The sequence below is a fragment of the Periophthalmus magnuspinnatus genome, chromosome 13 (genome assembly GCF_009829125.3).
Source record: "Periophthalmus magnuspinnatus isolate fPerMag1 chromosome 13, fPerMag1.2.pri, whole genome shotgun sequence".
NCBI lineage: Eukaryota > Metazoa > Chordata > Actinopteri > Gobiiformes > Gobiidae > Periophthalmus > Periophthalmus magnuspinnatus.
Genome location: NC_047138.1, coordinates 9942886 through 9970059, shown reverse-complemented (window position 1 = coordinate 9970059; position 27174 = coordinate 9942886). Strand labels below are relative to the sequence as shown.

At 39.0% G+C, this 27174-nt stretch overlaps 1 protein-coding gene across 1 annotated transcript; it reads right to left on the bottom strand.

Annotated features, from left to right (window-relative positions):
• Window positions 1-13625: 13625 nt before the first annotated feature.
• ttc12 (tetratricopeptide repeat domain 12) lies at window positions 13626-25703 on the bottom strand. The gene is made up of 21 exons (XM_033977143.2): window positions 25646-25703; window positions 25369-25523; window positions 25258-25282; window positions 25042-25119; window positions 24849-24970; window positions 24640-24699; window positions 24501-24572; window positions 24285-24345; window positions 22128-22316; window positions 20206-20275; window positions 19140-19228; window positions 18719-18887; window positions 18102-18197; window positions 17570-17633; window positions 17324-17458; window positions 17141-17233; window positions 16712-16780; window positions 15523-15624; window positions 15239-15338; window positions 14869-15097; window positions 13626-13757 (listed from the first exon to the last, which is right to left on the bottom strand). The coding sequence occupies exons 1-21, from the start codon at window positions 25695-25697 to the stop codon at window positions 13688-13690; spliced, it is 2100 nt and encodes a 699-aa protein (XP_033833034.1). The 5' UTR covers window positions 25698-25703; the 3' UTR covers window positions 13626-13687.
• Window positions 25704-27174: the final 1471 nt, after the last annotated feature.

Genomic DNA, 27174 nt, shown 5'->3' with positions numbered 1-27174 from the left:
CACGAATGTAAACACGCCGGATTGTAGCCATACGGCTAATTTCCATCCGTAGTCCCACAGGTCAGGGTCACAGGGATCAAAAATACAACAACAATAAAATTTACATTAAACAATGATAAGGCCTTAAATACAATTTTCCAACCATACAATTAAGAAGTTATTTAATTAACAGGGATGTAAAGGGTAAACTAAATAAAGGGGGACTAAAATATATTGAAACAGATGGTACCTTGAAGGATTTTAGCCAAAAACAAAAGTAAAGTTAACAAAAACACAAATTTCACAGTGAATAACAAAATCTTGACAAACAAACAGAGATAGAGTAAAACATGCACAAGAAAGGCTCTACTCGTCCCAAAAATCAATTTTGGTACTTTCTTACCACAAGACAGCACACTTACAAACAAGAAAGAAAAAGCCCTGGCCGTGAACACAAGTACCTTATTCAGAGACATACTACAAGTCAGCAGCCCGACTATTTATATTTGACACATTTAAAAGCATGTTCATTCATTTGACTTCCTATTCAAGTGAGTAGAATACACTGAATTTCCATCCATCAGAGTGATGCTCACATCATAGTGATGCTTAATGAGACACTGTCTTGCAGCCTTATACTAAGTGCACTGATTCAGCTCTTTGTAGGGTAAAATACACTTGATAATGGGTGAGCTGAAATAAATAACAGGCAAGAAAAAGGTGTCCCTTATAAACCTGTTTGCATGCCTGTCTGTTTGGCAAGGTTGTTTTAAGGTTGAACTACACATTATGCATGCTGCTATTTTTATGTGATCTAGCAGAGAAGACAACATAGTGCTGACAGTGTCAGATAAGGGAATTTCTAGACATAAAAAGTCAAAACATTAAACAACACCTGACAAAAATGTTCCCTGAATAACTACACTGAACTTGTGCAATGGGCATTTTTAATTATTATTGACTGTGTGAGGTTGCAGTTGTCAATTTTATTTTTTGTTGTATGTTGTTGTAGTTTTCAGATGCATTTAATGTAGATTACTTTACACTGTAATGGTGTATGTAAGTTGCACCTACACATGCTCATTCTTGCATATCCAATACATACATAGGTTTACACAGATATAACATCAGGTCTACCCTTTTGATGGGATCATACACAAAAAACTGGTGAGTGTCACTCTTACAGTCACTCTCAGTGTTTTCATATGGACAATATCTTGTGATGAAACGTGATTAGCTTAATGTCTTTACAAAATGTTTTATAGATACAGCCAACTGCTCAGAGTAAATATCCCTCTAAAACAATTGCATTTGTTTTACACCTATAGTGGCAAAATATCTACTGCTGCCTACATTTGTTTTTAAGCCGGGTATAGGTGTGAGATGTAGGGAGCTATGTGTTTACACCGGTGCGAGGACCATTTATAATGAAAATTTAAGCCCACTGTCGCCAACTGGAACAAATTAAACCAGATATCGGTGTTGATGTTGGTAATATAAATACAAACTCATTTGGTCAAGGTGATGAGAGCATAGTCATAATGTTGTCAAATGTGAATCACCAATAGCTGAGCCAGGAGGCATCTACTGTCAGGGGCCCCAGAGACAAATTCAGCTTAGGGTCCCCTGAAAGCTAGGGCTGGCCCTGTATGTGTCCTCAGGGCAGGTTTGCCCACCTAACCCTTATGACTAGTGTGATTCTGTGGTGGTTGGTGGGGCCATAGGCACAGAATGGCAGCAAAATTTCAACCAGTCTGCCCCAATACATCTGTGGATATTATCATCCTTAGCCTAAATCTCTGTACTTGTATATTTTTTTAACAGTATAGATGGAGAAGAGGCCGCAGGTGCAGTTGTCAAATTTGTCCTGGACATTTGGGGACAGACAACACGAGGTGACCTGCAGATCAAGCCGGCTGTTGTTTGTCTTCAGGATGATGACCACTTGGAGGTTGCCCAGGGCAGGAATAGCATCACCTGGCTGCAATATCCTGCCAAGGTCCACACTCACCTCTGCAATGTAGTTACCACTGACATACACAATCAACTCTGAAACCTCTAAATGTTACCAAACAATTTTGAACAGCAACACACAAGTGCCTTGGGTTGTTTCTGTAGCAATGGGGATGTCAATCATAATTTGTTTTTAAAACTTTATTAATAACATATTGATATTTTACATTTGATAAAAATAGACTTTTGGTATTTGCTAACTTAATGGCTGTGTTAACTTTACCTTGGTGCACACAATAACCATGTATTAAGGCTGAATTAACATTAGCATAGTTTGAAAATATTTGTGAGTGTATTAACTATTCCAATTGATACACCGTAGCATTATAATCATATGAGATGAAGGCCAAACTATTAACTTGTTTGGCTTGGAAAGATTGTCTGTGTATTTATTGAAATGAATCTGTCTTCAGTCAAAAAACATTTTCCATTTAAGATTAAAGTCCTAATATTTCAATAGTTTAAATGAGCAATTATTGCACAGATGGCATTTAGAAATTTGGAAGTCTGTTCATTTTGATGTAAAAACATCCGTTTATTCTACATTTCAAAGTATTTTTCATACAAACTCATCTCGGTACACTGTGTTCTAAACTTCACCATGATGCTGGCTAAGCAGGTAGCAACAATCTATCTTCTTCCTATTCCAAAAGAAGTGCTGACTATAAATCAGATGAGAAGCAAGTACTTTGTCAATTCACCAACTATCAATCAATGCCACAGTGACCTGACAGGGATCACTTCAAAATACCACTAATGAGGCAATTATTTAGGGCAGTGGTCCCCAACCACCGGGCCGTGGATCGGTACCGGTCCGTGGATCAATTGGTACCGGGCCACCAGCCGTCCAAGAAATAATTAATTATTTCCGTTGTATTTATTATCTGAGTCTGAACAATCGTTTATTTCGAAAAATCTTTTATTTTGAAAAATTACCGGATTCTCTCGGTTACATTTCCGTCACGAGCGCCGACAACTTAACCACTTAGCGTTCCGACGGCCCGCCCGCGACGGCCTTTACGTTACAACTTTACAGCAATGTATATTTCTGCGTCACCCACACAAACAATCTACACATCAAATGAAAGCTACGGCATTCATCTTTCTGAATATGTAAACCATTTACACCTCTAATCACCACAGTGCTGACAGGAAAGCCGTTTTTACAGAGAAGTCAGAAATGTGGATTTGGACTTCACTTACCATTGAGCGCTCTGGTTCTGTCAAACATCAACATATTCACACAAAGTTGGTCTCATTCGTTCCGTAAAGGTCCAGAGAATATAATCCAGTCAAGAAATTATGTCCACAAAGGAAGTTAGAGCCTCCCTGTCCAATCTGCTGCAGGAAAGTGAAATCTGTTCCGTCTCTTCTCTGCATTTCTTTTGTCAGTTTCAGGCATAATAAACTTCTGACAGCGCCAACTTTGTTCCTCAGCGCAAAACAAACTTGTTAGCTTGTGATTGACACCAAAGTTGGCCAATAACGTGGGGGCTGTGGGTTACTGGAGCCGCGGACAGTGAATGAGAGCTACAGGTGACTGAAAGTACGCCCCACTCTCCCCCTTGTAGAATCAAGCTGTTACATTACACACGTTTAGTGATGTTTTCCCCTTAAAGCGCATGAACTGCGGAACACGCTGATGCGTGACATGCAGTGGTTTACTGTAAACAGACGGAGTTTGCTAGTAAAAAGACGAGACTGGATATAAAGATCCGCGCATAATTAGCAGTTTTGCGTTTTTATGTGTGTTCCAAAGTGTATAAATGCTCAGCAGACAAACTTACAGTGATTCTGACACCTGTGGGTAAAACTACAGGGTGTTACCTTTACAAAGACCCCAAACTAGTGCAGTTACTACTGAGGGTTCAATAGTGGTGATTATTTTAATTTGGAGAGGTCAGAACAAAGGCAATTTCACCAAAATGACCCGGAATGCTAAGGGGTTACAAATTAGGAAAATGAGTAAAAAAAATTTAAAAAAAACCCAGTCCATGGTAAAATTTTCAAGCGTTGGCCGGTCCGCGGTGATAAAAAGGTTGGGGACCACTGATTTAGGGCACACATCGACTCGGGATAGTGAATCATGTTTGGAAGACTACTTGTACAGTAACCACCGAAAATAACATATATAAGATAAATGAGGGCAGCAGTATCATGGCATCTGCTAGTGGACTGCAAGGTAAACATTTAGTCTGTGATGTGTAAGAACCAGGAAAAATGGAAAAAATAAGGGCACAATAGTGATTATCTTTATTGTAATCTTGTGCCTTTACAAATGGATAAGAGGACGTCCCAAATGCAGATTCGATATGAAGGTGGAAAGAGCAATGTTGAATCAGTAATGGAGGTGATGTAGGTGAGAAGAGGAAGGCATTAAAGGTATCAATTAATATTGCAATGCACTGCAGTTTGTTAGTTTGTGTATGTGACTTAGGACTGGGCAACAAGACAGTAAAAATCTGGGTCTACCAGCTGAGTTTTAGATACATAGTCCATTTGCATTATTACTGAGCTTATGCATGTGCCACAATATCAACAGAAGATGCATTATAAACAACAACTGTTATTTATCCAATAAGGCAGGTGTCCACTATAAGGAAGCCTAGACTGTGTAACATAACATTTTTTAGATTTTACTGAATGCACAAAAAAACTGTGATAATTATACCTGGCCATAACAGAGGCAGTTTTCCCATGGCGTTTGTGCTATGTTTTAGTTGCAGTCATTTTGGTTTTTCCTTCTCTGACACAATATGCTGGTGAGTCGAGACAGCGCCTGACCTTTGGCTACAGCTTTTTTGGTGTTTCCACAGTGCTGCGGTGTGCTGGTTTGAATACTTTTTTCAGCTCTGCTCCTGTGTACTCTTTGTGAGGTATCTTTTGTGTGGCGTCCTCTAGACTTAGGTGTCCTATGTACTCCCAGGTCCCTGCTGTCACTATCTCCTCTGCTCTGTACTATTGTCACAAATTTGGCACTTCTCCTCACTCATGTCAGCAGTGGTTTGGCCATGATCTGAATGACTGACTACTGTTGCAGCTGTTGTGGATAGTGGTGTAGTATTTCCAGTTAAAGAATTACACTTTTTCTCAACTTTTTGTCAATGTCAAGAATTGGTCTTCTCCTTGACTGAGTTTCCTCCGTGTTCTAGACATTTTCTACTTTGCCAAGCTATCAATCTCACTAACCCCAATTATCTTTTTACTATCCTGTACTGGCACAGCACAGCCAACTGTCTCCCAACTGCTCTCCTTAAACGTCTGTGTGCACAAAGACTCCATAGGTGGTGGCAAATTGGTTGCAGCAAGTTGATTTGGCATATCCATAGGTAATATGGGTCCCAGGTGGCTTCTCTGTGTTGTCAATGATGTTTTCAACAGTGGGGTGGTCTGTATCCCCCCTCAGTTATTCTCAAGCATCTTTAACAAAGCGGTTGGACACCTCGGTTGGTGTTGTTGACTAGACGTGTAATTGCAATCATACTATGCACAGCGGGCAGCCTACGTCCTACAGCCTTTGCTGACACTTTCATCCTGGGGCTGCTTTACATTCTTTGTTTCTATTCCTCCCAAGTTGTTCCTCAGCACAGCAGGAGTGGGTTTTCTACAACAAGAGGAGTCATGAGTTTCACAGCCTCAATATGATTACTGGATTGTAAAATGTGCTGCCCATGTGTTACCCCAGATGACTTTTCTGTAAAGAAAAAAAGCTCCTAGGGGCCATCCAATCATAGATTGATACAATATTTGATTTTTGCTGAGACACAAAGAGCTAATCAGTGAAGGTTATATGAAATGTGAAGGTTATATGAAATTCAGAGGAAATGCTATTCATTTGTTTAGAAACAAGCATGTATATCTACAGAATTTTTTTTCAAATTAAATTTTAAATCTAACAGGCAGAACACCTCCAGCATGATGTTAATAGTGCAATAGTTGTTGTTTTTTAAGGTATTGGTTACTTACCATTACTTTATTTGTAACAATTGCAATCATCATATCAAAGCTGGCCATACGCTACAGGATTTTTCACTCTTAAATGATTTTAAAAAGCACAACAGATGAAAAATTGCATTCGAGGATCCAAAGTCAGGTCATGCCTCCCCAAAGTCAGGGGGAATCAAATCGGGTCCTAAATCAGGCAAATTATCGTTTAGTGTGTGGATACCAAAATCACTGCGTTTCCTGAAAATTTGCATGGGTAGTTTTTTGTACCTTGCTCCATAAAAGAGGACATTGTAGGCCCGAGAGTGACATATCCAGTTTTTAATTGCCTTAAGTTGTTTATTTCTGTCAGGGGAACTATTGTGTGCAGCATCCCAGCTGAACAGTGAATGTGTTCAGGGTTTATGACTGAACAGGCAGTTCAATCTGACAACGTGTGTGTGATTGATTTCTAATAATGTAGATGTGAGCAATCAATATCACACAAAACAGTAAGAAAGAGGACATGGATCTAGATGACTTTAGTTCTTGTTCTATATAAAATATTTATGCCAGATAGGTTTTCACTTGCACTGACTGCAGTTGCATATACATTATGTAAGGGCAATCATTATTATATAAGCAACCAACACTAACTTGTCAGCATAAATTTAAGCTGTCATTTCAACAGTACCTTCAAATTATTGACTAGTTATTACATTGTTTACATTATTGGCTTATTATATTTACAAGTTATTACATTATTAGCTCTTATGACATTATTGGTTGCTACATGGCATGTTGTGTGAACCTGCCCTGTCCAGGTGGGATGGGAATTATGGTGCAGGATTCCAGTTATTGCTTGAGTCTGTAAATAAACTATTGTTAGCCACATCATTAGCTACAATTGTGGACAAACTGCCTTCTGCTAACATAGATGCCAGGTTGATCGGTTTTATCAAATAGAGGTATTACAAAATCATTCATTACCATTCATTACAGACACAAACTTCTCATTTCCTGGCTGCTGTGGGAGGAACACGTGGCAAATATAGAAGATATAGTTTATATTTTTGTAACTGACTGAAATATAGGCCTGTCTTTATCACTTGTCATTATTTTATTGTTTTAATAAGATTGTATCATCTATAACCACATCACCACTTTCATTACGACTTTTAACCTCTTTCATTTGTATTTCAGCCTGTTGGTGTGGTGGATGCTTAATAACCTGTCCTTGTTATTATGTTTGAAGGGACCGCGGTCTCTCTGTCATTCTTGTCAGCCATAATCCTTGTGACTGTTATAGTGAATATATTAAACATTTTTACCTCACTCTTTCTATTAGGAACATGACTATTCAGCGCTGCCACGGCACACCATTGAGAGGAAATTGATTAGTTTTTGCTTTCATTGACAGTTTTAGGGTTTAGTGCAGATCACCGCTCATTCTCATCAACTGCAGCGTGTAAAGATATTGAATGAGCATTTCCATTCATCATATTCCCACACGCATTAAATGAACTGGACTGCGTCAGAATATCTCTATCTATCTATCTATCTATCTATATATATATATATTTATATATATATTTATATATTTATTAATTCATTTAGATATACATATATATTTAGCACTTAAACGTCAAAATATATGCAAGGTTTAAAAGTCATTGACATTGTATTGAAAAGTGCTTTAGAGCACTCGGTTGCAGTAAGCAGCCATATCAGATTTATACTCATGATCTAAGGAGCTATGAATAATTGATGCCTGGAGAGCAGAAGTATTTACTGTAAACTGGGGCTGATAAATTTACAAGCTGTCTGTTATTGCTCTGGGTGAGCTTGTAAAAGGCAATGAGTTGTTTTCCAAAGATGGTTTAGTTTCTGTTATATTGTCTATAAACTGCACGGAAGTAACTCACTGTGTAATTTTTGGTTGTGTTTGCTACCTCATCCTGGAATCGCTTATTTTGTATTAACGCAGTTTGCACAGTATCCTTAGCCAGTCGATTGCCCTTATGTTCTGGTGCAGCAAACTTTTTAATCAAGCTGTAGAGGGGAGACAGGTTTGCAGTGTGCGCCCTCTGTCTCTGTTAAGCTCTCTCAACTTAGCAGTGAGTCCAGGGGGAACATTTGTCATGTCCTCTTTTCCAATTTCTACTTTATTTTTAATGTCTTTCTCGCTCACTCGTCCCAGCCCTCTCTCCTCTGCTACACCTTCAGTTGCAAGAGGTTTCTTTTCAACACAGCTCTCATTATCACTGAAATTTGTTTTATTTATGCCCTCTATTATATCCAGAACTCCCACTCTTGGACTTTTGCCCTGTTTTTACTGCTTGCCTTTCCCTGGTGGTTTGTCACTTTTCCTTTTTGCCTCTCAATATTTTGTGCTTGTTTCAAATGTTCTTTTTATCCAGTGTAAATAATTCCCTTTGTTCAAACTTTCCATTCTCCTTTCCCAGTCACTTTAGTGTTGACTTGCCCCCAGTTGACATTGCTTGTCCTCTTCCTTTATACAAAGTTTGATAAAATTCCCATCCGAAGAAAAAGGCCAAACGTTGCCAGTATAGGGCAAGCATGCTGTTCTTGATTGACTTGCTGATAGCTTTGTGATTGCAGGTCTTCCCAGGGACACATCTCTTCCTGTTGGTGTTGTTGAGATGCTGAAATCAAAGCTTGATTCTATAAGAAGAGCCTTTACTTTGTGCCAATTGGTTGCTGCCCCTTGAGAATCCACGTATAATGATAGAAGGCTGCTTTGTACATTGCTCATTTGAACACTTGGAACATCTATTGCAAGCTACTAAAGAAGCCACATCTACTAGTTGCACTATGTCATAGTTGAGCATGTGTTTCATAACCATGGTATTGGAATTCAAGAAACTCTCCAGTGTAACAGTGTTTTGCATCCGTGAGCTGCAGTCAGCCTTGATGTCCTTCTGTCACAAGTGATGGGAAGCTCAAGAATCACTCTATTTTGCATTTATTGAAAGACTGTGGGAAGCGTGTGTGTTCTTTTTACCCAGATGTGCTTTGGATAAGGCCCCGTGCTGTTTTCTTGTTCTGTATTTTTTGGTATTCTGAGAGTGTAAAGTGGTTTTGATAAAAGATACATCTGTGGAGTAGCTGTTGGTCTAAATCTGTCTGTAACTAAAATTTCATTAATATAGTTTAGTATTTGTTTTTTCTGGCTGGTACCACCGCTGACATCTCAGCAAGAGGCCTTGAGTTGGATACCACTGTGTGCCTTTGCAGGAAAACAATTCATTTGGGATTTCATCAAAAAGAAGAAGAAGAAAAAAAAAAAAACACACTTGGACCATAATTCACTGTGACTGTTGAAAGTTGACTGGCATTTGCAGTGGTATGCTCTGAAGCGCTTTGACCAATTCCGCTTGTTTGTGCTGCGTCTGGCTCTAATGAGGTTGTGAATTGATTGAACTCTAAAAGAAGCCAGCATGTACCCACAGCTCAGCCGGAGACACAGATTTCTCAATGGACATCTCTGTTCGATTTCCAAGGTAGGTCAAAGTCGAGTTTGTCAGGGCGCTTCCCCTCGCCAAATCCTCTGCTGTGTGGATGGACTGCCCATTCTCAATTTTTCCCTCGACTGAAATATCCTTTTTGTTCACGCCTGGAGATCATTTATCATTATCATCATTAAAAGGAGCAGCCAAGTTATCAATTACACCAGGATGAGATGTAGATAGAGCGAGGGATGATGTGAGAGTTACCCTGATGGTGTTATTTTGATTGCTGTTATCAAGCAGAGTGTGAATACAAACACAGGCTTCTGTTGCATCTGCTGCTGACAAGTGAATCTTTGGCTCGGAGCTGTCATTCATCATTGATTCAAATCTGGCTTCTGCACTGGACTGAACGATCTTCCCATAATTGGAGATCAATTGGATCTGTGAATCAGTGTAAATCCTCACATTTGATGGATTATCTGTCATTGATGTAGCGGAGTTTGGGATGTCTCTGTTAGGTGGTGCTAAGGCTTTGCAGCTTGGCGCTGGGTCAAATGCTGTTTCCTCGGATACTGTGAGGCCTGGTCCTTCTGCCTTGTGTTGATAAGTCTTTTCTGCAGACCCTCTCTCAATATTTTTATCAATCGTGTTTTCCTGGTTCAACAACTGCTGTGCTAAGACTGTGTGGTGTCCATGAGCTTCCCTAATTATTTCCTGCAATAACAAAAAGACAAAACAACTCCCCTTAGGGCTTTAAATCGCATGAGAAAGTACAGTTATAATTATGTAAATTAAAATGCACTACTTTCAGCAAATAAAAAGCATCTTAAGTATGCAGTGCATGCAGGGCAGATGAAAACTTCAATGAAATAATCAATTTTCTAGAGATGAAAGCATGCTTGGTGCTGCTCCTCCATATATTGAGTTGCAATAATTTTATGGCTACAGTCTAATGAGATTGGTTAGCTTTAGTTAGAGTAGTAATAAAAACACTAGTACACTAGTAATTGGGGTGTTTTTACAGTGGTTTTCTTCAAAAAAAAAAATTATAATAAATATTGTTTGCATTTAATTATTGGCTCTGGCATGTTTTTGCCCAATTAAATCAAACTTTGGAAGCAAAATACCTGGAGGGGTGTGATCAGGAAGAAGGGCCTCCCTCCCTTCTGTGCTAGGCATACTTTGTCCTTAACGAACACCATGTTCAAGCACAAGAGTCCATCAGTGCATGTGGCACCAGGACAACCTAGGTCGGAGGTCAATGACCGACTTTATTGTCGTGTCATCTGACCTTTGGCCTCCTTTCTTGGACACACAGGTGAAGAGAGGGGCAGAGCTGTCAACTGTTCACCACCTGGTGGTGAGTTGGATCCTTTGGCGAAGGAGGAAGCTGGACAGACCTGGCATGCCCAAGCGTACTGTGACGGTCTGTTGGGAATGACTGGTGGAGCCCTCTGTCAAGGGGGTTTTCAACTCACACCTCCAGGAGAGCTTCTCCCAGATCCCGGGAGAGACTGAGGACCTGGATTCCGAGTGAGCCGTGTTCATTGCAGGTGGAGAGTTACTGACTTCTACTGGGGATTTTATCTTACGGTGGAAGGAATACTTTGAGGATCTCCTCAATCCTACCATCACATTTTCCAAGGAGGAAGCAAAGATTGGGGACTCAGAGGGGCTGAAGTCACTGAGGTGGTTGGTAAGCTCATTGGTTGCTAGGCCCAGGGGGTGGATAAGATCTGTCCTGAGTACCTTAAGTCTCTGGATGTTGTGGGGCTGTCTTGAATGACACATCTCCGCAACATTGCGTGGTGGTTGGGGACAGTGCCTGCGGAGTGGCAGTCTGGGGTTGTGGTTCCTCTATTTGAGAAGCGGGACTGGAGGGTGTGTTCTAATTACAGGAAAACCACGCTACTCAGCCTTCCCAGTAAGGTCTATTCCAGGGTACTGGAGAGGAGAATCTGACCGATAGTCGAACCTCGGATTCAGGAGGAGCAGTGTGCTTTTTGTCCCAGTCGCAGAATAGAATCTATACTCTCCATTGAGTCTTTGAGGGTTCTTAGGAGTTTGCCCAACCAGTCCACATGTGTTTTGTGGATCTGGAGAAGGCATTCGGCCATGTGGCTTGCGGTGTCCTTTGGGGGTTGCTCTAGGAATATTCAGTCCGGGGCTCTTTGCTAAGGGCTGTCCAGTCCCCGTATGACCGCAGCAGGAGCTGTGTTCACATTGCCGGCAGTAAGTCAGACCTGTTCCCAGTGCATGTTGGACTCCGCCAGGGCTGCCCTTTGTCACTGTTCTGTTCATTGTATTTATGGACAGAATTTCTAGATGCAGTCAGACTGGAGGGTGTCCAGTTCGGGAACCATAGGATCTCAGATGATGATGTTGTTCATGAGGCCATGGTTCTTGACTGGAAAAAGATGGTTTGCCCTCTCTGGGTGGGTGATGAGTCCTTGCATCCAATGTATATAATCTAATCAATCTAAGCAGGAGTCCCTGCTTAGACTGCTGCCCCAATGACCCGGCCCCAGATAAGTGGAAGAAAATGGATGGATGGCGAGGTAACCTCTTGGCTAATTCTAGTTAGCTTGTGACTGTAATGTTATTCGCTCAACAGCACAAATCAGCACAAATCAGCTCTCCTGCTGTAGTTCCAGTCAATTCTTTATGGTCAGATTGTCATTAAAATCTAATTTGAGTAACAGAGCTTCAGACAGAGCAGTGCCCACATTAGCACCATGCCCCCAGGGAATGTTGAAGACATCAGCTGCAAAGTATCAATAGTTTAAAATTAAGCTGGAGGACAGGTCAGATTCTGTGGTGGATTAAGACTGATATAGTAAACTTCCAGAGCAAAAATCTTAAAAAAAAAATAAAAAATAAAAAATAAAAACAGTTATAGAAAATGTTAAGGTTCATTATTTGTGGATCAGTTACTACATTTCCTTCAAAAACAGTAAATCTCCCATAGAGTTATACAGCATAATCAAACATGAATGCAGTGGTTTGGAAGATTTAACATAAACCATTTAATGTGCACTGTGGATTTAACTACAGCTTTCCCCATAATATTCAAATTTATTGGGTTACAGAAAGACAAAGAGGACTTCAACATCCAGTGAGAGGTGCATAATGATAAAAATGAATCCTGATTATCTCCGGTGTCTAACATTTGTGCTTAAAAGTAAGAATGATTACTGTATCAAGCTTCTAATGAGGTGTAATTTGGAGGCGCTTATTTGTCCATTTATCCAACTACAAAGACTGACATACCGAAAAGCAGGTGGAGCCTGAGTGTTAAGCGGTATTTGTGTGGAGTCCAGTGTGGAATCACGTCAGTCGCAGTGTTGTTATTAAGGTTTAATCCGGCCGAGCGGCAGGTATCAGTTGTTTCCACACGTCCACAGATGGTATCCTCTCTTACAGGGGGCTTATGCTTCGTCCCAGACCAGTAAACCTCTCCTTAATAGCCCCGGCATCATCCCGAACAACTGAACAAGAACGGAAACCCGGCATTACACACTCAAGGACACACTCAAACATTACTCATTATATGTGGATTTATGCCCCACTGAGAATGGAGCTATTAGAAATGAAACCATTATTATGTGAATGAGAAAAACACAAATTCGGTGACATTTGTTTTGAGCTCTATTGAATTATTTGGTTCAAAGCACAAATAAGTAGAAAGGCATCAATATAATGAATGGCTGTGTAAAGTCCTTTGTTCCAGACTAGCCCTTTAATCTGACTCTATATGTTTGCAAACACTGTGCCTGGACACACTTGTGTTATCGTGTTGACTAGGCCTGACTCTCCAGTGGCCCATGTTTGAACTGGATCACAACAGGCAGCAGAAATGAAGATGAATCAGACACACTAGACAAAGCTAAAAGTCCAACAAAAGGCTTAATTCTGTATTGTTCTGTAAAGCACAAGATACAGCTGAGTAGACACATCTAATTTGAATACAACATAAAACCATTTGTTGTGATTATTGTTGGAACAGAAGAAAAAGAATGTTGAGAAGACTGCTGCACCACATGTGGAGTATTTATAGAGATGAACTGTACACAAACACATGGTAGGGGTGTCAAGGATAGCCCAGAATCCTGTTCACATTTTTGGCATGGTTTAGGTAAATGAATACATTAGCAGCTGTATTAAATCAATAAATATGAAATAGGTCACTTTAGTTCACATAACATTGAAATAGGTAGATATAAAAACAGTGTTGGTAATACAAAGTGGAACGGGAGCAGTGACAGTCAGGCACTTGTGACTCATGGTGGCATCAGTATTCATGTGAAGAGCTTCGTACATGAGTGCAAAATCTCAAGGCCGTGCAGTTCTCGAAGTTTATGCATATGTCTGGAAAAGAAGAAGAAACACAGAATTAGCAGGAAACACACCGATGAGGTCTTGAGTGGGTCGGAGGTTAATTAAAACTAACGTGTTGGAAATTAGAGCATGCGATCAACATATTCTAAGCACCACCCCAAAAGAACAATCGCCTGGAGTGTTTGAGTAAAGCACTTTTCAGAACAAAGATAGTCTTACATATTTTATTGTTTGGAACACTAAACTTCACTAATTATATTCACATTAAATGGCTCTAACAGAAACTGCCTGGAGAGCCAACCCACAAGTGTTTGTTTGCTTCCTGATCACAGTCTATTTGCATAATCTGAGTTACAACACTTTTGATGTAAAAAGTACTCATCATTGCTACACAAAATTGATGGTGACTTAAGGAGAGCAGGATTTAAGAGTTGTTGATACCAGTTTCTCAGATGGTTTAGACTGATAGTTAGTAATATCTACACAAACATGCCAAAAACAAAGTGAAATGTAGAACAAATCCTCTCAGACAATCGAAAGATAAATTCAAGCAAAGAATGCACAGAAGGATTGCAGTGCTATGTGAGAAATTAATGTCTGCCATAACATGCAGCTTAATAAAGAAGCTGTAAATGTTCAAAAATACAAACCTTCCACAGTTGACCTATTTTCAGTGTTTCTGCTGCAGTATACTGTACTCTGTGAATTCAGACTGCATTTGAATACTAATACAACTATGGCATATTATTAAGACACTGTGTTTATTTGTCTTACTCTCAGACCTTCTATTCTCTTATCCTAAATATAAATCCATCTACAAGCTACTGCCATGCACAGTGTTTTCTGAGCTTTCAACAAGGACCACTTTTCATTTTATCTGGATCCACAATTACCGTTGGCTTTATTCTTTTGAAAGATACAGACTGTGGTACAGTTTTGGAGATACTGCTTTTGCATGATCACAATTTCGCCTATTTTTCCCATGTTTCCTGTTTTTAACACATTAAGTCAGGCAACAATTGTTGACTTGCCACCTAATATATTGTCAAAATATATATTCTGCATTCTTCACATTATTTGTGCATAGAGTATACTGCCTTAATCCTATAGCTCAGATCACTCTCATAGCATTGCATGTTACCTGGGCTCTGATCTGCAAAGTTTCCCCAGTGCTATAGCGGCGTTTTGCTGTACAGCTGTTGTCTTAGTGTCGGTCGCAGCATGGCGCAGCAGGAGAAGCACAGTGTCGGTGCCCAGCAGGCTACTCGCAACTCCATTCAACTCAAGGCAGTGGGCCATACACAGGGCGGCATTTCCAGAAACAACCTCATCACAGCTGGACTCCAGTAAATGACGCAAAATGGACAACCCTGTAAAAGAGATCAAATATCAAGTATATGAGCACTTAGTTTTTGTAGGCATGTTGATCATAGACATAAACTCATCTGCATATTGGGTCAACTAATTATTGAAGTGGTAAAAGAAATTTGGAGTATTTCAAACACGTTTACTTTTATCAGCCTTCACCAGCTCCTCACGGGCCAACTGATTGGCAGCAGTGCACACAGTCAAAGTCCTTATGGCATACTTTATGGCAGACTGCCCTGTTCCCTGCATGTCCAAATACAAATAATAAAAGTTGTTAAAAAGGAGAATTTTACAACTAAGCTCTAAATTACATAGTGTGCATTAAAGTACTAGGTACTTGGAATGACAGATCAATGAGAAAGAAAAATGTAAATGAAACGTGGCAGCTGCAGTCATCATGTTATAGCATGTTAATTTACTGTAGCACCTTCAAAATCTGCAGCATGTTCCCGACCACTCCTCTCTGAACAGCACACTGGACTGCTTCGGACGACTGCAGGAGGACATGGCTCAGTACACCCATGACTCTCTGGAGGGACAGATAGAGAATACAGCAATGTTACTGGTAAAAGTTCAATTTGAATACAGCTACCGGCAATTCATGCTGTTGGATCATTGGACAAGACACTTCCCCCCATGTCTGTGTGAATGTGAAGTCAGTGGTGGTGGTCAAATAGTGTGCTTCTATATTATGCCACCACTGTAAGCATATGAAGTCATGGAACATTAAAAAGCACAATATTAAATGTAAAAATAAAAAACAAAAAATAGTGAGGCTACATAAAAGGACTGAATGCATAATGTTTTATGATTGCAGTGGAGGTGCAATAATGTGGCAACAGTTACATAAACACATACAAACATTTTTCCAGTTAGTGTGTACTTTATTTTCAAATAAAAAACTTGTTCATAGGTTTTTATGTGTGTTCTACTGAGTATCAACTCTTATGTGCATTGAATTTTCAAAATGATGTCCAAAATAATAGATGTAAAAAAGTTCAACTGTCAAGATGTGAGATGCAGCTGGAATAATTACTTCCAACACTCAGTGAAACTAAATTGCCTGACCATTCATGATTTAGTAGTTAATAGAACTGAAGGGAGTTGAAATAATATTTTGTGTCTGTAACCTTGTAAATCCAAAGAGCCAAATGATCTCCCAGCTACTGGATCAACTTTAGCTACAACAAGCTGGAACCAAACTGAATATCATCAAACTAACTTGATAACCTCTCTCACAGAACTAGAAATACATATCAAAATAAATGGTTATGAATTTATAGTATGTGCTGAAGAATAAGGACAATGTGTTTTTCATTTACTTTAAAATTGACAGATGGCCACGAGTGCAAGACTAAACCCATGACAAAAACAGAAATACAATAGATAAATAAACAAAATGAATGAAAAATGAAATAACGAAGCATAAGTGGAGGAATAATGAATATTTAAATAGAGAAGTATGGCAGATGGGGGAAATGACTCTGGGGGCATTGCACACAGTGTAAAACAGTTATGACAGTTATTTACAGACTCCAGCACCTGGTCTTTCATCAACTGAAGATCACAAAATGATTCAGCATCTTAGCAGATTTGTGCTATTGTGCTTTACTCACCATCACCACTCCACCATCACTGTCCATCAACATGCCAAGACAGCTATCACAGATAGACACCGCATGCTCCTAGAAAACACAGCCACTGGTGCCTTATTCTATTTTCACATACATTTCACATTTGAATAGGTGCCATCACGCTTTACTGTTCACACAAGTCTACACTGTGACCTTTTTTTCTGGCACGCTCTATGGACTTAACATCTGTAATAACATGGATATTACTTTTATTTTGGTGTGTTATTCATACAGTATGATGCACCTTGTAAATCAGTCACAACTATAGATTCTTTATTAGGGCACAACGTTTTGATTTAATAATATTGATCAATACTTGTCAATACAATATTTGTACAACATGAATGACAGTGAATAAATACTCCTGAAATCCTACCCCATTACTGCAGCACACAATCAGCATTACCGTACCTGAACGGCAGGTGAAGGATGGGCTGAAAGGTTGATTATCAGTCCAAGCAGAGGGTAAAGAATATCTTTGTATTCAAATAATGTGCACTCTTTCTGTAGAAAGCAACAGAGAGGTTGACAGTACACTGTGTGACAATTAATTCAAGTTAATGCAGCTATTAGAATGTATTTCACTTCACTTACAATGCCAACCAGAAAAGCTTTCCAGCAATCTGAATCCTGAGATAGTTTTTGTCGGATGATGTCATCTCGAGCCAAACAACTGATGGCTGATAGCAATGCCGGGAGAACAGGCTGGTGAGACTTGTTGATATTTCTCTGAAATAAAGTATTTTTCAAAGTGACTTGTGTGCGCACACAGAATAACACATATATCTGTACAACATAATGTGAAATGTACTGTACTGTCTATATGCATTATATACTTACCAGTATGGTAGTAAAAGGAGTAATGACAGTTTCTACCAAACCATTCCTCAACCGACAACAAAATCTGGGGAAATAGATACTTGTAGTATGATGAATTAGCATCTACAATAGGAGAGGATACTGTATGTTGTATATTTAAAAGTGTTCCTATATTGAGCATTTATTGGAGTTCCTCCAGAGAATCAAAACTAGAAAGAAAAAAAAAAAAAGTGATCAAAGCCTCAAATTGACATGAGAACAGGGAGTAGAAAACCTCCGATAGGATGGACCATCCCCTTGAGCTTTAGACAGAGAGTATTGATCTGAGCATTTCATTGCCTGGCATCTCGACTTATAGCTGTGTTTTAGAGCCTGGGCTGTCCTTTTAGGTATATTTTCAAGTGGAGGTGGTCACAAATAGCATTTACATATTAGCATTCAGACAACAAATGTTTCCACCAAAACCTGATATGCTCTGTTTGCCTCTTAAGTCTTTCAGCTTAATTTTTTTCTTACAGCGTGAACATCATCTCAGACTCAAAAATAGCAGTACCTATTTTCTGATGCAAAATTCTCCAAAATGTTGACTGCTGTGTCCTCCTGCAGCTGCCTGGGCTTTGAGAAGCATGCCATGAGGTTCTTGGCTAACCTTTAGATCCACAGGAAACCAGGAGTTATACAGCAAATAAGATCACAAAGAGACATTAAGTGTAAAGGTTAAAGTAAAGATAAAATGCCATGCTCCTAATAAAATACTATGTGGATTTCCCTGAATTTTATGAACACAGATAATGATTGTGTGCCCCTTACCACCAATGGAAGATTAATCTAATAATAAAGCCATAATGGAGTAATGCTAGACCGACAGTTAATTAAATTATATCATATACAACATACAGATAATATTATTTAGATCTTGAACTTAAAGATCCTTAACTTAAAGATCCTTGAATTATATTTTAGGTAATTAAAATCATGTAGAGACAGCTATACATATTATGGGGTTAAACTATCATTGACACCTAAATCAGTAGCTAATTAAATTGTATTATATGTGAAGTACAGCTAATATTATTTAGACCTTAGTGATAATCATACTAGTCTATCTCTGGGAGTATTAAAATGAAAAACAACAACTGTGTTTCTATAAGGCAACATGAGAGATCTTACATCTGCACATCAAGGTGGTCAACAGCCAATTGTCTGCCATGAGGTGTCTGAGAATATAAAAGAAGTAAACTCAGGCATTCTTTTTGTACTGCCCCATCACCAGTTAGCAAACACTCAGCTATGGACTCCCTGAATAATGAACATGTCATTAAAGTCTTCTGGTTTTCATCTGGAAAAGAAATTTTACAAAGATATTAAAATTACCAAAAAACAAAAAAAATGTATTGAACTTTACAAGTCTGACAGGCTTCTCAAGGGCTTTACATGTGCACTCCCCCATCACATACAGTAATGTAAGTTCATTGTGTAAATGTAACCTGGGGCTGATTGGGGTTGAGTCATGAGTGCAAACTGCATCTATAAAAAAAGCTACTGCCTTCCTTCATATACAAATCTGTAGAACATACAGTGCTATACCTACCATTTCCACTACAGATTGTTTGCCATAATTTCAGAACCGTTACACAAAGCTCCTGGCTGAATGGATCGGGATGTCCTTTCAACAAGCAGCTGTAAAATAAGACCCGAAAGATATATATATATATATATATATATATATATATATATATATATATATATATATATATATATATATATACACATGGATCAGATGTGATTATAACAACTAACAGCCTAAGTGAGTCATCACTGAGTTGATGAGTAACCACAACTTGTAAAAATGGCAAAACAAAGGAAATTTGGAAGGTTTGACAATAGCCAAATAGTGTTGGCAAGAGCTAGATGATTGGGCTGAAGAGGGAAATTACCGCTCTTGTTGGGTGCACTTTCAAATGGGGCCATGGAACAAACAGCAAACAACAACAAACAGAGGTGAACTGATGATAGCAGTTACAATTAGGAGTGAAGATATGGTTGTTCTGTTCCATAACCACTTATATTTTACTGCACAATTGTAGCCACCTTATATATGGGTTTCAAAAGTGGCAATCTAAACAGTTTTAAGTTGTTTAATGTTGACATGAAAGTAAAATATGATAAATGGTTGAGGTAATTAATACAAAATTGCTTATGGAGGAGGCCATGAAGACTGAATCTGTAAACAATAGCTGTTTACAGTTTCAGTGTAGTTAGCTCCTCCCTTCAGACAGATATAAGGCAGTGTCCACCAGCAATCTGACCAGAACTGAAGAAATGGATTGGATGAGCGGCAAAACGTCTTCACTCCTACAATGTTTTGTCCATTTGACAGATTTAACTCTGGCTTTCACTATCATAATTTGTATCTTTAAAGAGACATTTTTGAGAGACATTTCTCTAGGCAACTCTATTATGAATGTGATCAACTTTTTGTCTTTGGTCTGGTGCACAAACAGCACAGCAGAAGTGTGGATTAGTGCAAGAGAGAGAGGGAGGGGACAATGATCTTCTAGTTTTGGCCATCATTGTCTGGTATGTGTCTGTCCCTAGATGCATGTGTCAAGACTCCTCTGAGGCCGCACAGCCACCTCTCCCTCTGGTCTACTTACCTCTTCACTGTGTCATTGTTGTTGATGATGCTAAAGCCATTGTTCAGCCTGAAAAGGGTCTGGGCAGTGCCTGTTACAAAAGGAACAGCATAAAGCGTGAAATGACAGAAAGTCATAAATCATCTCAATAGAGGCTCACTTTTCTGTTTTGGTTTAGCTGTTTTACAGCCAGGGGCATGCTGGAACAACACTAAATAAAATACATTATGATGGAGTATTAGCGCTTGTATAGTATTAATAATTAATGCCAGCAGAGTGAAGTAGTTTAATATTTCTAAGGATAATAAACAACATCAACAACAGTTTTAAAAATGTGTTGTTATACAAAGAATGAAATCTATTGCAACAAACTAACCACAAATATACAATGAAGAAATAATACAAACATTATATGAACTAGGCAACAAGGTTCAAGCCAATTTAGCACTTTAATGGAAAAGTTATCCTTGGTTTTAACAAAAACATTTCATAATCATAAATCATCCCACTAACAACTGGCTATTGTTCATTAGAAAGCAAAATAATGCACCATAAGAGAGGAGGGCGCTGACCTTGATGGATTTTTAGATAATTCTGCACTGTGATTTGTTGCTTTTGGCAATTGCTGAAAGAGTTTTAATAGCAGGGGTTGGTTTCAAAGTCATTTGTTGGGTCAGAAACGTACAAAAATATCGGTTGACAGAGTAGGGGTGAGCTGAACTACAGGAAATTAGGGAGCGGGAACAGTGGCCCATTTTGAAGGACTTGATGAACACATATCATCTTCAATACTCTTATACAACAAATAAACGTACTACATTATTACTACAACACTACATTCACTTCCCTGTAATTGGTGGTCATAATGTTGAGTTTTGCTTCATTTTCCCTCTTTTAGCACATCATTTTAACGTGTGATGTAGAATATTTCAGTGGTTTCAAGACTATTCTGACTGGTTACAAGATATTTTAGCCTGGGTAATGTATTTGTCAATAAGGGAGGAGTATTTAGCTTGAAAAAAGTAACATATTGAATCAAGTCAGATGTATCTTAAAGCAAGGGTCAATCAAGAACTATTCAAAACTACTCAAATTAAGACATTAAGATATCCTACATTCAAGTAATTTTACTCACCATCCCTTTTTTTCAGTGAACCTCAAAACTTTCTGTATTTTGTTATTGTTATGATTTTGTTGCTCACTAGATCTTTGGAGTCTGCAGAATCACTGACCCATAAACAAAGGAAATCTCAAATGCTAGAAGTCAGTGGTTATGAGACTGGCATCAGATGTTTTATTTCACCCTGGACAGACCTTGAAGGCTTAAGCGTGTCTGCTGTCATTCACACAACTACTCCCTCATTACATTTCAAAACACTGTGTCTAGCCCCTTGACTCCACCTAATTCTTATTACTAGTCATTTGAAACACAATTACATGTTACAATTGCTGACATTAGAGGTTTTGGGGATCCTCTCTCAGCAGTTTTGTAACTAAATTATATTGCTGTCAGCTTGTGCAGTGTAAGCCACTAGAGAAACCGAAACATTCCACAAATCAAATCGGCATGTGCCAGTCACATTAGCAAAGACAGTAACATCAAATAAAACCAATGCAATGTAACAAATGCATTTGTGCTTCCTCAACTGGAGGATTTTGTATGTTGGAGTCTATTTCAGTTCATCAGTTTAATCCAGGCTTTCTCTTGAGTGCCTATATTAGTTGGCAGAAAATCAAGTGCTATATATAGTATGTATTACTCTGCACAATATCCACTTCTTATCTGTACCATTATAGCCTCATTGCCCATCTTTGGCTCTATGAAGCCACAGGAGTAGAAAATTGGTGAGCCAGTGAAGCAGGTTATTAAAGAGCAAGTGCAAAACGTGAGAAAAGACACTTGCTCTGTGCAGGGACAATGATTTTGCAAAAAGAACACTTACTGTTGGTTACAGTGTGTGTCAAACACTTGAGAGCCCCACAGAACCACCTGGGCCCACCGCCAGGCATTGACAGCTTTTCCAACAACTGGGACACGGCTATGGCCTTTTCCTCTCCCATGTCAAAGTCCTGCTGTGCACTGTTCTCCTGAATATCTCTCTTTTCATTCAAATCAACCTGTAGCAGGTATTCTGCAGAATACAAATACAACAGAATACAAAGGGAAACCAGAAGAGCACAAAATAAGTAATTGTAAATACACTAATTTATAAAATTATGAAAATATATGCAAACAGGCCATATGCACACACACTGATTGATATTTGAATCATGTAAGTATGTTTCTTTAACCAAAACATACCTAAATATGTTATTTCTTGGTACTATCTGATGGTTATCCTTACACCTCACACCATTATCACACTATACTCTAATTGAAAAGAGGCTAAACTGTATTCACTATGCAATTAGCTCAGCGGTCTAGCTACTAAAAATCCTAGTACTAAAAATCCTTTTAAAAATAATTACTATTTTCCTTTGAGGCCCAGGACAAGATGGCCCGCGGTCTGGTTTTGGGCCTCGGCCCAGTGGTTGAAAACCCCTGAGCTAACCCAATTTAGTACAAGCCACCACTGCTTCACTCCCCAATGCACCAGCAGATTGAGTCTATTAGAAAAAGGCTATGGTAGCTAAAATTAATTGAAAAAGGTTGAAAAATGTACAGCAACATAGAACTGACAAAGGTGGATTAAACATTTTTACTGACTTTTCTGTTATTACAAGAAAGTATTAAGTTAACACAAGAACACTTTTTCTTTATGTAATCATTACAGGTTATAACAACTCCAGTTTCATATTTGAACGACATCAGTTTCTCATTTTAAAGTGGAAATATTAAGGTCATATCTAATGTACTGAATAGGGTCCAGTTACTTTAAGCAGATACGAGTGTGCTATCTGGATGATCTGTGACAATGTGCAGGGGAAGAGCCAAGCGTTTATTATTTTGCTTATGTCTAATGATGGGACAGACTGCATGGCATTCCTATTCCACCGACTTGTAGACCTAGGCCTACTGTAATAAGCTTTGGGCCTGTCTTTTAGACGTGCCAATGTGCTTGGCAACCAGAGCACACATCCAGAGCACACCTCTAGAGCACACATCTAGAGCACACATCCAGAGCGCGCACCTAGAGCACGTCAGTCTGTGCAGAACCAGAGGCACACACACCTTTACAGGCTCTGGGCTGTTAGGCACGCCAATGTGCATCTTGCCCAATGTTTGGTGACACTGATCATAACATAAAATTGAAAGGGTCATCCGTGAGTATATCTGTGTTAATCCCACATTGCTGCACTTGGCACAGTCAGGAGCACACCTGTGTGCCTGGACACTCCGGTCTCACTTGATCTGGGACGTCCCATAATTCTGCTTTACATTGTGGGCTTCAAGAAAAATTTGGTCCCAAAATCATTTGCTATGTAGTTCCAGAACTGCGGGTTATAGCCACTACTTCCCTAACGGCTTCTATCCTCGTGCCACCAAAGAGCGTGCAAGCCTTCAGATGGAGTTCCAAAACGAGCCGTAGGCTTAGGACACATGTGCATATTTTGCTCTGCTCAAGCATAAAAGCATCATGTTTCTGATACATGGGGTTGGAGCAGTTTGGGCTCCACATATGTTCAGCTCTCTGTTCTGTGGAGGGGCACCAATGGGCGCACCCACCACACCTGAAGTGAATGTTAGGAGAAGGGCAATGGCTAACTGAACAAGCACTGAAGTACAGTGTACAGTACTACAAATCAGCCTACAAGTCAGTGGAGTCAGATTTGTAGGCCTACAAGTCGATGGAATAGGAGCGCCACACAATCTATCCTGTCATTAGACATAAACAAAATAATAAACGCTTAGCAATTTTCCTGAGGTTTGCTACAGGTTATACAGATTGTGTGCTCAAACCTGCTTAAAGTGACTGGACCCTATTCTCCCAAAAACAAAAAAGCCCATAAAAATGTTTAATCCACATTTGTCAGTTCTACCCTTCCATAGATAGGACCTTTTGCAAGACACATTATTTTCTCAGATGTTGCTATTTTGCTGTTAAAGTCAAATAAAAAAATACAATACCTAAACTGGTGTAGCATAGCAAAGCACTTACCTTTAATCATATTCTTCTTTGCAGGTTCAAATTCCACTATCTTTTCAAAGCAATTCCTGGACTGAAAAGAGAAATGATTTTGCCCTTTACTGATAACACACAACAACTCTTGTTTGACCTGCCATATATTACTGTAAGTCATTTCACTATTTTCTTGATATTATACATTCATCATTTTAAAGTAGTTTGTTGAGATGCACTCACAGATGCACTCACCTCATTATAGTTTTTCAGAGCCTGGTATGCTTTGCCCATGTGTAAGTAAGCCTTAATGCACTTTTCATTACACTACAAGAAAATAATAACATAAATAAATACATACATAAATGTTAGAATTTTGAAAAATACATCTTACCTTTAATGCCCATTCACAGTCACAAATAGCCTCCTTGTACTTGCTGAGCTTCATATATGCCTAATAGTCACAGAACACATCAAAGAAACACAATAACATCAATAAATGTTTTAACACTAATTTGGCATAAGAATAACTAATGAATGGACACATAATAGAGATATAAATTTTAAGACTCTGGCTGAACTTTGTTTGTGGACATTACTCACTTGGGCTCTGTTGGTATACAACACCTCCATGTCCTTTAGTTCAGCCAAGCCTGCACTGTAATATTTCACAGCCGTCTCATAATCTTCTTGTGCAAAAGCTTTGTTGCCCCTGTCTTTGAGAGCTGTAAAAGTCATACAAACAAGTAGATGAGTTATATGAATATCTAAAGCTTTAATATTTAGTTTTACAAACCAATTGCTCTTTTTTCCCTTTCTGCCCTCCTCTTTTTTCTGTCATCAGCATCTTTCTCCATTGTTTTCAGAAAACTCTCTGTTAAAAATATAGTTTTAAAAACTTTTATCAAAGCAAATCATAAAAAGATCCAATTAGTTGAATAAGATGTGAAAGCAGATCATTTCACATAGCAGTAGAAAAAAAAACAAAAACATTCCTCCATGAAATTCTCACCTGGACTTTGATTTTGCATGACATTCTGTCAAGGAGAAAGTAAATATTTATCAAGAAATGCTGCTTTGAAATCATTGGTAAGCATATATCAGAGTAGGTCTGTGTGTTTACCGTGGCAGCCTGCAGGGGGCGCGCTTTAGTGATGCTCGTGTGGCTGAATGTGGTTTTACACGGTTCATCCAGAGCAGAGATGTGCCGCTCCGCTTCTTCTACGGCCTTCAGCTGTATATCACTGTCTGTGGAGTTAAGATTCTGCACGAGCTCGCCTGAAAGCAACTTAAACGTAACATTTCCATCTAGATACCAACATTACTTAGCTAGCTACATAAATTATACAGTAAATATTATGCAATTTAAGTTAAAATAAGGAACCCGTAACGTTACTTACTTATTTTTTCGACGTTGTTTAAAAAACTCTCAATGTCTTGCAAGTTGTCCATGGTAAATAGCTAAACTGTGTAAAAAAAAATAAAAATAAAATAAAATAAAAAAAGAGAAGAAAGAGCTAGCTTCACCCGAGTGTGCTAATTACAGCGTGCTAAAATGTCGCTTGTTGTCGGTTTCCATGGTGATGAGTGCGCGAGCAGCCTCTTTGAGCCTAGCTCCACCCATCGAGATTTTATTCGAGTAAAGACTCTTCCCAATCCCAAACACCTGTAAAAGAAGCTGCTTAGCTGGTTATAAGCATAAAAATCCATCTTTGTTTACGTTAGAATTGCCCTCTTCCCTGGATTAGTGTTTTGTAATAATTAGGCAAGTTTAAAGCATCATATATATGAGCTGTTGTAGGAGTGCATTCATCACGCTCATCAGATGTTGGTTATCAGATGCAGGAGAAGGACAAGAATCGCTCAAATCCTACACACCATCTTTGTAACGTGCTGCTGAGAGAGTTGCCACAAGGTAGACTGGAGTTAAAATATTTTTAGGCTGAAGAAGTGTCAGCTCTCAGATGATGCGGTGCATGTGAAGCCGTTCACTACGTAGCCTTAACTCTATGAGAGTGTAAAGCGCAAGACACTGACACTGGGAATAGGAATCTTATAGTCAGCCTATTATAACAAAAAATGTTGGTGAAGGTCAAGATTATAGTTACTACCACAAGAGGAGCACAAGAAACAGAATGTGAGGTGAGACTGAACTGTCCACAAACTCAAAGGATGGGAGTTTGAGCCCTGACACTTGCCAATGTAGCCTATGTAACTGATGGTGGTCAGAGGTGCCATATTAGCACAGATTAGAAGTAGGGTACAATATGTGATGTTTTATGATGGTCAAAAAAACATAAATCAGAATGTTTGTTATTTGAGTTATTGCTCTCTTGTAGTCTTAAATCTCCATTTGTTCATGATTATACTTTCTAACATGGATAGTTGAAGTGTGACGTGTGTATTTCCAATGTTTCTTTACCTCATTTTGTGCTTGGACCTGTTGGCCGACCTTCTCCACTTGCCTTTGACCTGCATTTAACTCACTTAAAAACATAAATCATTTGAAAACTTGTTTAGTGAGTGAGACTACTATAGCCATCATTCTTGAACAACACTTGAAGCTCTTATACTACTTCTCCTCTTACCTGGAGAGGCAAAGTCACCTGTTTCTTGACCTCAGACTTCTAATCAGACATAGTGAAAGAGAATTATGATCTCCCTATGAGAATCTCTGACCCCTGTGTTAGTCCAGAGGTAGGCTCCATTTCTGGACCACCACATTTTTCCATCACACCAGCTCAGATCCTTGAACATCCTTCTAATTGTTAAGACATACCATGAAAAAGTATAGTACAGTCTAAAGCAGACATTGTAAAAGGTGCCAAGAGCCTACATCGCCCTAAGAAGTTGTCATTATTTGTGCTGTTTCTTGTAGTATGGGGAGTGAGATGGAGGAACTACTGTTTGTTAATCAATAATTTGGTAA

Bases quoted from the DNA above. Each gene is read 5' to 3' on its own strand.
- ttc12 (XM_033977143.2), bottom strand. From the start codon at position 25,697: ATGGACAACTTGCAAGACATTGAGAGTTTTTTAAACAACGTCGAAAAA. The intron at 19,229-20,205 runs GTAAGTAGACCA...CTTATTTTACAG, and splicing joins AACAATGACACAGTGAAGAG to CTGCTTGTTGAAAGGACATC. The intron at 17,634-18,101 runs GTACTGCTATTT...CTATTTCCCCAG, and splicing joins AATTTTGCATCAGAAAATAG to ATTTTGTTGTCGGTTGAGGA.